The sequence below is a fragment of the Salmo salar genome, chromosome ssa05 (assembly GCF_905237065.1).
Source record: "Salmo salar chromosome ssa05, Ssal_v3.1, whole genome shotgun sequence".
Classification (NCBI taxonomy): Eukaryota; Metazoa; Chordata; class Actinopteri; order Salmoniformes; family Salmonidae; genus Salmo; species Salmo salar.
In genome coordinates, this window is record NC_059446.1 from 6,026,493 (window position 1) to 6,042,566 (window position 16,074).

At 43.9% G+C, this 16,074-nt stretch overlaps 1 protein-coding gene across 1 annotated transcript in view; it reads right to left on the reverse strand.

Moving 5' to 3' along the window:
* Positions 1–331: 331 nt before the first annotated feature.
* LOC106604155 (tetraspanin-17) overlaps positions 332–16,074 on the reverse strand; it is a 42,373-nt gene continuing 26,630 nt past the window's right edge. Inside the window, exons 3-8 of the mRNA XM_014198571.2 lie at positions 14,112–14,258; positions 8,978–9,148; positions 7,395–7,520; positions 7,225–7,272; positions 2,260–2,376; positions 332–1,032 (exon numbers count right to left, since the gene is read on the reverse strand). Coding sequence (XP_014054046.1) covers positions 967–1,032; positions 2,260–2,376; positions 7,225–7,272; positions 7,395–7,520; positions 8,978–9,148; positions 14,112–14,258 — 675 coding nt within the window. The 3' untranslated portion in view covers positions 332–966. The remainder of the gene's footprint in view (positions 1,033–2,259; positions 2,377–7,224; positions 7,273–7,394; positions 7,521–8,977; positions 9,149–14,111; positions 14,259–16,074) is intronic.

The following is a 16,074-nucleotide window of genomic DNA, read 5'->3' on the forward strand; positions in this document are numbered from 1 at the left end:
CCATTCCCATGTTTAATTGCTATATTGTAATTACTTCGCCACCATGGCCTATTTATTGTCTTAACTTACCTCATTTGCACTCACTGTATATAGACTTTTTGTTTTATTTTGTTCTACTGTTTTATTGACTGTATGTTTTGTTTATTCCATGTGTTACTCTGTGTTGTTGTATGTGTCGAATTGCTGTGCTTTATCTTGGCCAGGTCGCAGTTGTAAATGAGAACTTGTTCTCAACTAGCCGACCTGGTTAAATAAAGATGAAATAAAAATGTTAAAAAATAAAAGCTTTTACCCAGGTCCTCTATCTGTTTATTTGTCTTTCTATTCATCTCCCCAGCCAATGGGTGCATCTTCCTGGAGCAGGTAAACACACCCAGTGGAATTAAAGTGTAAACAACAGAGAGTCCAGTTTCTCAAGTCAGATCAGTTGAGCTAGACATCCGCATGAGTCCCCTGTGTGTCCATATGTACTTGTGTGTGTAAGTCCCCAGACCAGAGTGGTAATAAACGGTGTTGTGTGTGTGTGTGTGTGTGTGTGTGTGTGTGTGTGTGTGTGTGTGTGTGTGTGTGTGTGGGACAGTAAACAATGTTTTGTGTGGTAGCTCCCGAGCCCGGCAGGTCCAGAGGTAAACAGCTGTTTGTGTTTCCACCTCTCAGCCCGGCAGGACCAGAGGTAAACAGCTGTTTGTGTTTCCACCTCTCAGCCCGGCAGGACCAGAGGTAAACAGCTGTTTGTGTTTCCAACTCTCAGCCCGGCAGGACCAGAGATAAACAGCTGTTTGTGTTTCCAACTCTCAGCCCGGCAGGACCAGAGGTAAACAGCTGTTTGTGTTTCCAACTCTCAGCCCGGCAGGACCAGAGGTAAACAGCTGTTTGTGTTTCCATCTCTCAGCGGTTCAGCGGGAGGTGAGCTGGATGTTGGGGGTCAAAGGTCAGAGTACGCCCCCCCCCACCAAGGTCCTGGGGTCACCAGTTGGCCTTCACGGCCTTGACGTCACTCACCAGGTTCTGAGCCAGGCAGATCCCAAATATCTAAACAGGAAATGACATCACAGGTTAGCTAAATTCCATTTCCTCTCTGCCAGCCTCTGACACATAGCTGACATTTATAGCATAGGTTCTCTGATTTAGAGCGACACACAGAGAAAAGGAAGTAATCATGATTCTCGCCAGCAGATGGCAGTCTCAAACTAAATGGACACTCCCAGCAGGGTTTCCTTTAGGAAAATGTCGGGGCAAACCGTAACCGGGAAGATTTTGATTTAACAGCCATTTGAGAAATTTACCGGACCCATATGCAGTGGGTGGATAACCAATTAGGGCGTCCACCACGGTGCTCATAATGACAGAAATCACATTTACAATATGGTAATGATATGAAACAGAACATTTACATTATGGTAATGATCTTAACAGAACATGCAACTCATGTAATAAAGCAGCCAATAAAACGTCATTTTCAAACATTCGCCAAAATGCAACTCTGTGGGAAAACACCACTTTAAACAGGGCTCCTGGAAAGAACAATGGAAGTTATAGGCCTACTGCTGCATTGGCCTATAGGCTATGAGTTCCATGAGCTAATTTCTTTAGCTGCCACTGGATCACAGTGTATCAATGTGTTTATATGGCAAAGACTGATGACCTCACATTAGTTGAATTATAACTTTTCCCGATTTTTATCATTTTAATTCAGATTTTTTTTTTATTAATCGCGTGATAGAAACAAAAAAACGTTATTGAAATAAAACTGTTCCATGAAAATACGCATATGAATATCATAACTGGCAAGCAGAATGGTAAAAAATGGCAGGATAAATTGTAAGCTTCCCCATTGTAAGAAATCCCGCTCGAAATAGGCTCTTCTATATGCTGTGCGCATGTAATAGACGTGTAGGATAAATAAGACACATGATGACTAACGAAAATACACACAGACCAGTTTGATTACACTATATTATGCTAATTAACCTATAGACCAATAAGCATGACGGTCAAATGTATTTCCATCAATTCATAAAAAGTATAATTTTGCAATGAGATTTTTTTTCTCCTGGTCATTTTGGCCCGGCAACCGTTTTATTTATGGGATTACATTTTTGGGGTATATGCCAAAAGCCGGTAATGGTCAGCTAGCAGAAACCCTGACTTCCTGTCATGATGATGACAGCAAATGCAGACATAATTTATCTGATTCACACAAAGCTGATTCTTTAAATATACATTTGTTAAATAAATGTCTTTGGAAGTTCTCCTTACCTGTAAAAGTGCAATGCCCACAAAGACCCCGGCTACAATGATCAGGTTGTCCTGAAGCCACCTCTCAAACTGGCCCACACAACCCTTAGTGTGGATGTACTTCTGCTGGTCCAACTCCTGGGAGAAGGAAATGGGAGATGTTTTAAATACAGTGTTTCTCCCAACCAACAGTTTGAAAAAAAACTTTTTAACACTGAGTTAGCCAAACCAAACCACTGTCCATTAGACTATGACTCACAGAAAAATGAAGGATAAAAAAAAAAGATATATATACTATTTGATTCCCAAATGACACTGCCATTTGGGATGAATTCACTGTGTCCCCTCTGGCATAGATAGTGTAGTATTAACATTATGCCAAGTGTACAACACTTCATAGGAGGTCATGAGAGCAGCAATAAACTTTGTGTCTCTATTAGGGCTGTGATAGTCTTGGAGAGGGGGGGTTGGTGCATATCAGAGGGGGGATTGGTGCATATCAGAGGGGGGGATTGGTGCATAACAGAGGGGGGGATTGGTGCATAACAGAGGGGGGGATTGGTGCATAACAGAGGAGGGGATTGGTGCATATTAGAGGGGGATTGGTGCATATCAGAGGGGGGATTGGTGCATATCAGAGGGGGGATGGGTGCATAACAGAGGAGGGGATTGGTGCATATCAGAGGGGGGATTGGTGCATATCAGAGGAGGGGGGGTTGGTGCATACAGTATCTCACAAAAGTGAGTACACCCCTCACATTTTTGTAAATATTTGAATATATCTTTTCATGTGACAACACTGAAGAAATGACACTTTGCTACAATGTAAAGTAGTGAGTGTACAGCTTGTATAACAGTGTAAATTTGCTGTCCCCTCAAAATAACACAACACACAGCCATTAATGTCTAAATCGCTGGCAACCATTATTACTGAAACAGAAAACAGGTGGTAAATATAAAGATCCAGTCCATTAAAAAAATTGGAGGCCCCTTACACTTCAGTGTTGCGATGCAAAAATTCTAACAAATTGCACAGCACATAGAATTAAAAAAGTATTTAGGGATATTATTAATCCTAATTTTACGATATATTGGAGATAATATAAGACAAGTACAGGAAACAATAAAACACTTTGAACAACAAGATCATTAGATAACTTGTTTTGGTTCTGCCCATATGTAGCTTGTTTTTGAAGTGTTTTTCCCCATATCTAGGAAATACCAGAAATATTAATATATAAACTCAGCAACGAAAAAAAGAAACGTCCTCTCACTGTCAACTGTGGTTATTTTCAGTAAACTTAACATGTGTAAATATTTGTATGAACATAACAAGATTCAACAACGGAGACATAAACTGAACAAGTTCCGACAGACATGTGACTAATAGAAATGGAATAATGTGTCCCTGAACAAAGAGGGGGGGTCAAAATCAAAAGTAACAGTCAGTGGGTGAAGCTGTGTGTGTGTGTATACTGTGGAAGAAGCTGTGTGTGTATAATGTGGATGAAGCTGTGTGTGTATAATGTGGATGAAGCTGTGTGTGTATAATGTGGATGAAGCTGTGTGTGTATAATGTGGATGAAGCTGTGTGTGTATAATGTGGATGAAGCTGTGAGTGTATAATGTGGATGAAGCTGTGAGTGTATAATGTGGATGAAGCTGTGAGTGTATAATGTGGATGAAGCTGTGTGTGTATAATGTGGATGAAGCTGTGTGTGTATAATGTGGATGAAGCTGTGAGTGTATAATGTGGATGAAGCTGTGTGAATGTTTTGTCAAGCTCGTCTTTTATTCTTTTCCCATATAAATCTAGTGAAGCACAGGTCCTGTTGAGCCCCAGCAACAAAAAGGCTCTCTCCCACAAAGCTCGTCTTTGTCTCTCTACAGAGACACTCCACCAAGGATTCCTTCGGTCCAAAGCTAAAACCTGTAAAACGACTCTCCACCAACGGGAGAAAATAGAATCCCTGGGCGTTCAATGAAATGTTTCAGATGGTGACTGAACTTCCCCTAGAGCCATTTCAGTTTGTCTCGTCTTTGTTAAAGCGCTCCTATCCTCTCACTCTCTGCTATTCTCTCCCTCTCTCACTCTCTGCTATTCTCTCCCTCTCTCTGCTATTCTCTCCCTCTCTCACTCTCTGCTATTCTCTCTCTTTGTTTGTGAACAGAGCCCCAGGACCAGCTTGCTTAGGGAACTCTTCTTCAGGTTCATCTCTCTGTGATGGCTTTGTTATGGAAGTTTTGGGATTCGCTTCCTTTCAGATAGTTGTAGAATTTAACGGCTCTTTTCCGGATTTTGATAATTAGCAGGTATCGGCCTAATTCTGCTCTGCATGCATTATTTGGTGTTTAACGTTGTACATAGAGGATATTTTGCATAATTCTGTATGCAGAGTCTCAATTTGGTGTTTGTCCCGTTTTGTCAATTCTTGGTTGGTGAGCGGACCCCAGACCTCACAACCATAAAGGGCAATGGGTTCTATAACTGATTCAAGTATCTTTAGCCAGATCCTAATTGATATGTCAAATTTTATGTTCATTTTGATGGCATAGAAGGCCCTTCTTGCCTTGTCTCTCAGATCGTTCACAGCTTTGTGGAAGTTACCTGTGGCGCTGATGTTTAGGGTGTCAGTGGGCTGACTGTGAACGCTCTGAGAGACTCTGGGTTGAGGTCAGTGATAAAGTAGTCTACAGTACTACTGCCTAGATATGAGCTATAGGTGTAACTACAATAGGTGTCCCCTCGAAGCCTACCATTGACTATGTACATATCCAGCGTGCGACAGGGGTTTGTGTTGGTTATGTTTTCGTAGTTGTGCCTAGGGGGTGATATGGGGGAGGGAATGCTGTCACCCCAAGTAGGTGTTTGTCCCCCTGTGTGCTGAGGGTGTCAGGTTCTTGTCTGGTTCTGACATTTAGGTCACCACAGACTAGTCTCTCTATCCCCCCCCACCCCACCCCAAACAAACTCCACAGGAATTGTGTACATTAAATGGCTTGTTTCAATACATTTTTCAAGGCAAAGACTACAAGGCTGTATACAGTAGGGAAAGCTAACTGTACACAGTAGGGATTGCTAACAGTATACAGTAGGGAAAGCTAACTGTATACAGTAGGGAAAGCTAACTGTATACAGCAGGGAAAGCTAACTGTATACAGTAGGGATTGCTAACAGTATACAGTAGGGATTGCTAACAGTATACAGTAGGGAACGCTAACAGTATACAGTAGGGATTGCTAACAGTATACAGTAGGGAAAGCTAACTGTATACAGTAGGGGAAGCTAACTGTATACAGTAGGGAAAGCTAACTGTATACAGTAGGGATTGCTAACAGTATACAGTAGGGATTGCTAACAGTATACAGTAGGGAAAGCTAACCGGATACAGTAGGGAAAGCTAACTGTATACAGTAGGGAACGCTAACTGTACACAGTAGGGATTGCTAACAGTATACAGTAGGGAAAGCTAACAGTATACAGTAGGGAAAGCTAACAGTATACAGTAGGGAACGCTAACAGTATACAGTAGGGAACGCTAACAGTATACAGTAGGGAAAGTTAACAGTATACAGTAGGGAACGCTAACAGTATACAGTAGGGAGAGCTAACAGTATACAGTAGGGAAAGTTAACAGTATACAGTAGGGAACGCTAACAGTATACAGTAGGGAGAGCTAACAGTATACAGTAGGGAACGCTAACAGTATACAGTAGGGTAAGCTAACAGTATACAGTAGGGTAAGCTAACAGTACAGTAGGGAACGCTAACAGTATACAGTAGGGAACGCTAACTGTATACAGTAGGGAACGCTAACTGTATACAGTAGGGAACGCTAACTGTATACAGTAGGGAACGCTAACAGTATACAGTAGGGAAACGCTAACAGTATACAGTAGGGAACGCTAACAGTATACAGTAGGGAAAGCTAACTGTATACAGTAGGGAACGCTAACTGTATACAGTAGGGAACGCTAACTGTATACAGTAGGGAACGCTAACTGTATACAGTAGGGAATGCTAACTGTATACAGTAGGGAACGCTAACAGTATACAGTAGGGAACGCTAACAGTATACAGTAGGGAAAGCTAACTGTATACAGTAGGGAAAGCTAACAGTATACAGTAGGGAACGCTAACAGTATACAGTAGGGAAAGCTAACTGTATACAGTAGGGAAAGCTAACAGTATACAGTAGGGAACGCTAACAACATTTCAGCACATACAGTCATTTGGGGCTTCACAACATAACAGTATGCATAGCAACAATGCTCTGGTTGAGATCTGTATTGCGAGTACACACACACACACACACACACACACACACACACACACACACACACACACACACACACACACACACACACACACACACACACACACACACACACACACACACACACACACACACACAGCATAGGGAGGCATAACCCACTTAATCCCCAATTATAGAGTGTAGTGCTGTGATGCTTCCCAGGGCTATAACTGGAGTCTAATCAGCACTTTTAGAGAAACACACTGTTATTAAGGAAGAGAGGAGGACAGAGGAGAGGAGTCTGAACACTAGCTAGCTAGGAAGAGGACAGAGGAGAGGAGCCTGAACACTAGCTAGCTAGGAAGAGAGGAGGACAAAGGAGAGGAGCCTGAACGCTAGCTAGCTAGGAAGAGAGGAGGACAGAGGAGAGGAGCCTGAACACTAGCTAACTAGGAAGAGAGGAGGACAGAGGAGAGGAGCCTGAACACTAGCTAGCTAGGAAGAGAGGAGGACAGAGGAGAGGAGCCTGAACACTAGCTAACTAGGAAGAGAGGAGGACAGAGGAGAGGAGCCTGAATGCTAGCTAGCTACTAAACCCCTAACTACCATGGCTGGCTAGATGTTCAGAGGAAAGGTTGAAATATCAGCCGTCTCTCTCTCTCTGGATAACGACCAGCATGGTTTTAAAGACTGATTGGGTCTGATAGCAAAACACAAGAGAAAAACCAACCCCTTGAAGTCTCACGTCGTAGCCACACTGTGTGTTAAGGACATCTTCCTGAAACGAATGAAAGCAAAACAATCATGAGAATAGAAGAAAGTGAATATGTTCATGTGTTAATAAACTGAATTAAGTCTGAGGTTTATAATGTAGTTCTATAGCCCAGTAAGGTATCTTACGGCAGGATCTTTGACGCAGCAGGAGAAGGGGACGCCACAACGCTCTCTACTGGGGTTAAACTCAGTGCAGTTGAAGTAGATATTCAGGTTCCAGTCATTAGGACCGTGGGCTCCACAGCACGACCACTAAAACACACACACACAGACAGGTATAAGGCTTTGTTACATGTTATAACCACCTATGAGCCTTTATAAAGTGTTACTACAACCAAGTCTGCTATGATAAAGAGGCTGGCTCTGGTTGGCTTCAGCATTTTGTACAGTTATCTAATCAGGGTTAAGACGCCTGTACAGTGCAGCTAAAGGTACAATACATGTACCTTTAGCATTGGAGGTTGGTCCGAACTACAGATCTAGGGTCAGATGCAGCTATGTAATGACACTGGGTCCTTGAGCAAGGCGCTTAACCCCTCAAATGCTCCAGGGACACTTTTCTACTACTCACATACAGTTGAAGTCTGAAGTTTACATACAGCTTAGCCAAATACATTTAAAAACTCAGTTTTTCACAATTCCTGACATTTAATCCTAGTAAAAAAAAATTAAGAATGTGAAATGTCAGAATAATAGTAGAGAGAATGATTCATTTCAGCTTTTATTTCTTTCATCACATTCCCAGTGGGTCAGAAGTTTACATACACTCGATTAGTATTTGGTAGCATTGCCTTTAAATTGTTTAACTTGGGTCAAACATTTCAGGTAGCCTTCCACAAGCTTCCCACAATAAGTTGGGTGAATTTTGGCCCATTCCTCCTGACAGAGCTGGTGTAACTGAGTCAGGTTTGTAGGCCTTCTTGCTTGCACTCGCTTTTTCAGTTCTACCCACACATTTTCTATAGGATTGAGGTCAGGGCTTTGTGATGGCCACTCCAATACCTTGACCTTGTTGTCCTTAAGCCATTTTGCCACAACTTTGGAAGTATGCTTGGGGTCATTGTTCATTTGGAAGACCCATTTGAAACCAAGCTTTAACTTCCTGACTGATGTCTTGAGATGTTGCTTCAATATATCCACGTAATTTTTGATGGCGGTTTTGGAGCAGTGGCTTCTTCCTTGCTGAGCGGCCTTTCAGGTTATGTCGATATAGGACTCGTTTTACTGTAGATATCTTTTGATTTCTTTTGATTTTCCCATGATGCCAAGCAAAGATGCACTGAGTTTGAAGGTAGGCCTTGAAATACATCCACAGGTACACCTCCAATTGACTCAATTAGCCTATCAGAAGCTTCTAAAGCCATGACATCGTTTGCTGGAATTTTACAAGATGTTTAAAGCCACAGTCAACTTAGTGTATGTAAACTTCTGACCCATTGGAATTGTGATACAGTGAGTTATAAGTGAAATAATCTGTCTGTAAACAATTGTTGGAAAAATGACTTGTGTAATGCACAAAGTATATGTCCTAACCGACTTGCCATAACTATAGTTTGTTAACAAGAAATTTGTGGAGTGGTTGAAAAATTTGTTTTAATGACTCCAACCTAAGTGTATGTAAACTTCCGACTGTATTCCTGTTAACTCTATAACATCTAGTACTACTGACACATCCCTGTGTTAACTATATAACATCTAGTACTACTCACATATTCCTGTGTGAAGTCTATGAGGTTCTGCAGGTCGATGTCGTCGCGGTAAGCCTTGACGTTGTTGTTGATGAAGAAGTTGAGCTGGTCTTTGATCCAGTCTTTAAACACAAAGGCCAGGATGCCTGCTGTCAGCTCCAAGAAGAAGATCAAACCCAGGAACACTGAGAACTAGAACACAAGAGAGAGAACATTTGAACATGTGAGAAAATAGGACATACGTATATTTCAGTGCTGTTCTAGAGATATCCGTAAACTAAAAGAGCATATCTATAATACTGTACTGTTCCGGAAATAGGTACCTTTGTAGCCTGACTGGCTGGCTGGCTGGCTGACTGTCTCAGAGCAGCAGTGAGACGCCTCAGGCCTGACTGAGGGATTGACTCGGAGCAGCGTTGAGATGCTTTATGTCTTCTCTCTCTCCTCTACTGTATGATGGTCAGCCAGGAACTATGTATTCTCTCTCCTGACTGGCTAGGAGCAGCGTTGAGATGCCCCAGGCCTCTTGTGTTTCATTATATCATTCATTCACTGTAAACACTGAGGAAACAGCAGAGCCACATCAGCTCTGGAGTACTGTAGACCCAGCTATGAGCTATTACTTCTGTCTCTCCTCTTCTGTAGGATGTGCAGCCAGGAGCTCTCGCTCTTCTCTCTCCTCTTCTGTAGGATGGCCAACCAGGAGCTACCTCTCCTCTTCAGTAGGATGTCCAACCTGGAGCTCTCTCCTCTCTCCTCTTCTGTAGGATGGCCAGCCAGGAGCTCTCTCTCCTCTTCTGCAGGATGTCCAACCAGGAGCTACCTCTCCTCTTCTGTAGGATGGCCTACCAGGAGCTACCTCTCCTCTTCTGTAGGATGGCCAGCCAGGAGCTCTCTCTCCTCTTCTGTAGGATGGCCAACCAGGAGCTACCTCTCCTCTTCTGCAGGATGTCCAACCAGGAGCTACCTCTCCTCTTCTGCAGGATGGCCTACCAGGAGCTACCTCTCCTCTTCTGCAGGATGTCCAACCAGGAGCTACCTCTCCTCTTCTGTAGGATGGCCAACCAGGAGCTACCTCTCCTCTTCTGCAGGATGGCCTACCAGGAGCTACCTCTCCTCTTCTGTAGGATGGCCTACCAGGAGCTACCTCTCCTCTTCTGTAGGATGTCCAACCTGGAGCTCTCTCCTCTTCTGTCGGATGGCCAGCCAGGAGCTACCTCTCCTCTTCTGCAGGATGGCCTACCAGGAGCTACCTCTCCTCTTCTGTAGGATGTCCAACCTGGAGCTCTCTCCTCTCTCCTCTTCTGTAGGATGGCCAGCCAGGAGCTCTCTCTCCTCTTCTGCAGGATGGCCTACCAGGAGCTACCTCTCCTCTTCTGCAGGATGGCCTACCAGGAGCTACCTCTCCTCTTCTGTAGGATGTCCAACCAGGAGCTCTCTCTCCTCTCTCCTCTTCTGTAGGATGGCCTGCCAGGAGAACTCTCTCCTCTCTCCTCTTCTGTAGGATGGCCAGCCAGGAGCTCTCTCTCCTCTCCTGTAGGATGGCCAACCAGGAGCTCTCTCTCCTCTCTCCTCTTCTGTAGGATGGCCAACCAGGAGCACTCTCTCGTCTCTCCTCTTCTGTAGGATGTGCAGCCAGGAGCTCTCGCTCTTCTCTCTTTTCTTCTGTCGGATGGCCAGCCAGGAGCTCTCTCTCCTCTTCTGTAGGATGGCCAGCCAGGAGAACTCTCTCCTGTTCTGTAGGATGGCCAGCCAGGAGCACTCTCTCCTCTTCTGTAGGATGGCCAGCCAGGAGCTATCTATTCTCTCTCCTCTTCTGTAGGATGGCCAGCCAGGAGCTATCTATTCTCTCTACTCTTCTGTAGGATGGCCAGCCAGGAGCTATCTATTCTCTCTCCTCTTCTGTAGGATGGCCAGCCAGGAGCTATCTATTCTCTCTACTCTTCTGTAGGATGGCCAGCCAGGAGCTATCTATTCTCTCTCCTCTCCTGTAGGATGGCCAGCCAGGAGCTATCTATTCTCTCTCCTCTCCTGTAGGATGGCCAGCCAGGAGCACTCTCTCCTGTTCTGTAGGATGGCCAGCCAGGAGCACTCTCTCCTCTTCTGTAGGATGGCCAGCCAGGAGCTATCTATTCTCTCTCCTCTCCTGTAGGATGGCCAGCCAGGAGCACTCTCTCCTCTCCTGTAGGATGGCCAGCCAGGAGCTCTCTCTCCTCTTCTGTAGGATGGCCAGCCAGGAGCACTTTCTCCTCTTCTGTAGGATGGCCAGCCAGGAGCACTCTCTCCTCTCCTGTAGGATGGCCAGCCAGGAGCACTCTCTCCTCTCTCCTCTTCTGTAGGATGGCCAGCCAGGAGCACTCTCTCCTCTCTCCTGTTCTGTAGGATGGCCAGCCAGGAGCACTCTCTCCTCTTCTGTAGGATGGCCAGCCAGGAGCACTCTCTCCTCTCCTGTAGGATGGCCAGCCAGGAGCACTCTCTCCTCTTCTGTAGGATGGCCAGCCAGGAGTTAATGGACAGAGTAGTGGAGGTAATAGCCACTGGGGGTGACAGCTGGCTATGAGGCCCAGTTTGTCTCTGTCCCTCAGACTCCATTGTCAACGTTGAACCTGACATAACTTCTCTGAACGATGTCAATTGTTTTCAAGATGCTTAGAGAACATGTTTAGTTCTCAGTAATGGATGTTTCAGGCTTTTATAAAACAAGTGGTTACTTATTTCCCATCTAGATCAATACCAATCCTACGTGTTCATTCATGGTAAGTAGCCAAGTGCTATGACATTTACATTACATTTTAGTCATTTAGCAGATGCTCTTATCCAGAGCGACTTACAGTAGTGAATGCATACATTTCATACATTTTTTATTTTTTTCCTGTGCTGGCCCCCCGTGGGAATCGAACCCACAACCCTGGCGTTGCAAACACCATGCTCTACCAACTGAGCTACTGAGCTTTCAGATCAAACGAAGCTCGAGTTATTTTTGTGAATCAATCTAACATGTACTTTCTACTGACCGACCTGCCTGCCTGCCTGCCTATCTAGTGCCTTCACACTCCTTGACTTTTCCCATATTTTATTTTGTTTTGTTACAGCCTGAATTTAAAATAGATTACATTTAGATTTGTCGTCACTGGCCACGTTGTTATTTGTAGCAGCAGTTTCAACACCAAACAGAACCTTATGTTCACCACACACAACCTTCTCAGACTGCTAGCTAACACAAAACAAATATTATTATATCAATCGATCAATTGATATTTGTGTTTTTTCATCAGAAATGATTGCTTATGGGTTACAGATTTTAATGGTTGTGATATGAGAAAACTAAGGATGGTTCAACAACATTGTAGTTACTCCACCATAAAAGCCAAATTGACAGAGTGAAAAGGAAGCCTGTACAGAATAAAAAATATTCCAAAACATGCATCCTGTTTGCAACAAGACACTAAAGCAGTACTGCAATTAATGTTTTGTCCTGAATACAAAGTGTTATGTTTGGGGCAAATCCAATACAACACATTACTGAGTAACACTCTCCATATTTTCAAGCATAGTGGTGGCTGCATCATGTTATGGGTATGCTTGTAATCGTTAAGGACTGGGGAGTTTATCAGGATTTTTTTTTAAAGGAATTTAAGCACAGGCAAAAATCCTTGAGGAAAACCTGGTTCAGTCTGCTTTCCACCAGACACTGGGAGATGTCTGGTGGGAGACTGGGAGATGTCAACAACTTAAAACACAAGGCAAAATCTAGAATGGAGTTGCTTACCAAGAAGACCATGAATGTTCCTGAGTGGCCGAGTTACAGTTTTCACTTAAATCTACTTGAAAATCTATGGCAAGACCTGAAAATGGTTGTCTAGCAATGATCAATAACCATTTTGACAGAGCTTTAAGAAATGTGAAAATAATAAAATGAGCAAATGTTGCACAACCAGGTGTGGAAAAGTCTTACAGACTTACCCAGAAATACTCACTGCTGTAATCGCCTGCAAAGGTGCTTCTACAAAGTATTGACTCAGGTGTGTGAATAATAATGTAAATTAGATCATTCTGTATAGTTTTTTAAAATCAAATTATTATTTTTTCACTGTCATTATGGGGTATTGTGTGTAGATGGGTGATGAAAAATCCACTATAAAAAAGTGACGAAAAACTAATTGTATATACTAATAGTATGTATATTTTTGGGCTATGTACAGGGGGAACCGGTACCGAGTCAATGTACGGGGGTACAGGTTAGTCAAGGTAATTTGTACATGTAGGTAGGGGTAAAGTGTCTATGCCACCAGGGTGTGAAAAAAGATGTGGATAGCAGAGCTGAAGGTAGAAATTAGATTAACCATGAGGTTCCACATGTTATCGCCCAAGGCCACAGCCTTACTATCCACAGAGAGATTAAACTAAGTAGGCTATATAAGAAATACATAGCTGAACTCTAATAGGCTGACCACACCGCTTGCGTCGCGTACGCGAGCGTTGCAAAATACATTTTGAAATCTATGTTATTCAATTACTGCTCGCGCACGTCAACGAGCGTCTGCGTTGCCAAGGGCTAAAATAGAACTCCTTTCTATTTCTGACGCAGATCGCACTGCAAGTCCTGCCTCTCCCATCTCCTCATTGGTTTATAAAAGCAGGTACCCACGTGCCATAGCCTCATTGGTTATACCCACGTGGGTGACTGAAAAACGAACGAGGTCAGTGGCGGTAATGCACGCAATTTATGAAAGTTGCCAATCGCAATATAAAGTCAAGAGAAGAAAAAGCCTGGAAGGAAGAGAGATGACTAGAAACAATTCGGTTGACTGTTTTATGTGTGGATTAATTGATGGAGTAGAGGACCTTGTGCATTTTAGGTAAAATAACAACTCAATGTTTATATCACAGGACAAATTAGCTAGCAAGTGCAAGCTAACTAGCTAAAGTGCCGTAAATGTTTAATGCTTTTCAACCTGTCCCCAAATTAATATAATTGGTTCAGAGTTTGTTTTGATATTTTAACCTGTGTGTCGTCATCGCGTTTTGTGTGGGGGGGACACAATAAATGTATGCACGATGGCGCAGGATGGTGCACGCGCACAGCCGGTTTGGGTTCCGTGTAAGGATGAATAAAGCATAATTCATTAAAAGTATAAACTTAATTTAAACTCACAAATTTGAGCAGCAAGGTGTTTTCCCGTAACGCCCCAATGCAACCAGCGAATCCCAGGATGAACATGACTCCTCCCACTACGATGAACAGCCACACAGGGTCGAAGCCTCCCAGGTCTGTTATGGACGCCATGTTGGACAGCACCCCCTGGAGGACAGGAGGACCAAGGGTGTTATTACAGATATACAGCACCCTAACCTCCCAGGTCTGTTATGGAGGCCATGTTGGACAGCACCCCCTGGAGGACCAAGGGTGTTATTACAGATATATTGACAGACAACGCCCCCTGGAGGACAGGAGGACCAAGGGGTTATTACAGATATATAGACAAAATGACCACAGAAAGCGTAAGAGTACAAAAAAGAAGAAGAAATGCAGGTGAAATTTATGTAAGAAAGCAGTGTTTCGCAACCTCTTCTTTGGCATGATATAAAAAGCCAATACAACAACACACCTTACTGTGAGAGACTAGGCCTTCCCTTCCAGGACAATAAATACAGACGAACAGGCAGTCCCCTCCCCCTACTTCCCCTAACACACGACCTCCCTTAACACCCTGTTCATTTTATGACTGTTTGTGTCTTTTTGGTCACGTCTCCTTCCCTCCTATGCTGTGCACCTTCCCACTCTCATACACCAAGCCCCTCCCCCTGCAACCAAGCCCCTCCCCCTGTAACTCACAACAAAGAAGAAAGATAACTTATTTTGACAACAAGCAGTTTAAACTCACCATTTGCATTTGAGGTTTGGTTCAACATAAATGGGTCATATGGACACCGAAACATAGACACATTATTTGACTGTCTCAGCCTCCAGTATTTATGCTGCAGTAGTTTGTGTCGGGGGGCTAGGGTCAGTCTTATATCTGGAGTATTTCTCCTGTCTTATCCCGTGTCCTGTGTGAATCTCTCTCTTTCTCTCTCTCTCTCTCAGAGGACCTGAGCCCTAGGACCATGCCTCAGGACTACCTGGCCTGATGACTCCTTGCTGTCCTCAGTCCACCTGGTCGTGCTGCTGCTCCAGTTTCAACTGTTCTGCCTGCGGCTATGGAACCCTGACCTGTTCACCGGACGTGCTATCTGTCCCAGACCTGCTATTTTCAACCCTCTATCTCTACCGCTCCTGCTGTCTCTACTCTGAATGATCGGATATGAACAGCCTACTGACATTTACTCCTGAGGTGCTGACCTGTTGCACCCTCTACAACCACTGTGATCATTATTATCTGACCCTGCTGGTCATCTATGAACATCTTGGCCATGTTCTGTTATAATCTCCACCCGGCACAGCCAGAAGAGGACTGGCTACCCCTGGCAACCCCCAGCCTGGTTCCTCTCTAGGTTTCTTCCTATGTTCCGGCCTTTCTAGGGGGTTCTTCCTAGCCACCGTGCTTCTACACCTGCAGCTGATATAAGAAGGGCATTATAAATACATTTGATTGATTGATTGATTGGTTAACCCTTTTTATGTCTCAACTCCCCAAATTTAGAAAAGACCCTACTAAGAACGGGATGAAAATTCATGCTCAGTTTCTGTCGCGGTACCACGTACCCCTAGAAGGATTATAGCTAGACTGTTACATGCTAGCTGTCTAGTCTGTGTTTTTATAAAATGTGTAACGAGCATAAAAATATTCATATCTATAAGGAATTCGCTTCTCATTCCAATTCTGAGAAATAAGCATTATCTTATCCAGGTAGGCCACTGGATTTCAACATCTACATGGCTCAGTTGGTAGAGCATGGTGTTTGCAACGCCAGCATGGTGTGTGCAACGCCAGGGTTGTGGGTTCGATTCCCACGGGGGGCCAGTACAAAAACAAACAAAATAATGCATGAAATGAAATGTATGCATTCACTACTGTAAGTCGCTCTGAATAAGACCGTCTGCTAAATGACTAAAATGTAAATGTAAAATGAACGGGCCGTGTTGTTCAAACAGTTAGAGAAGGACAGGAGGGTGT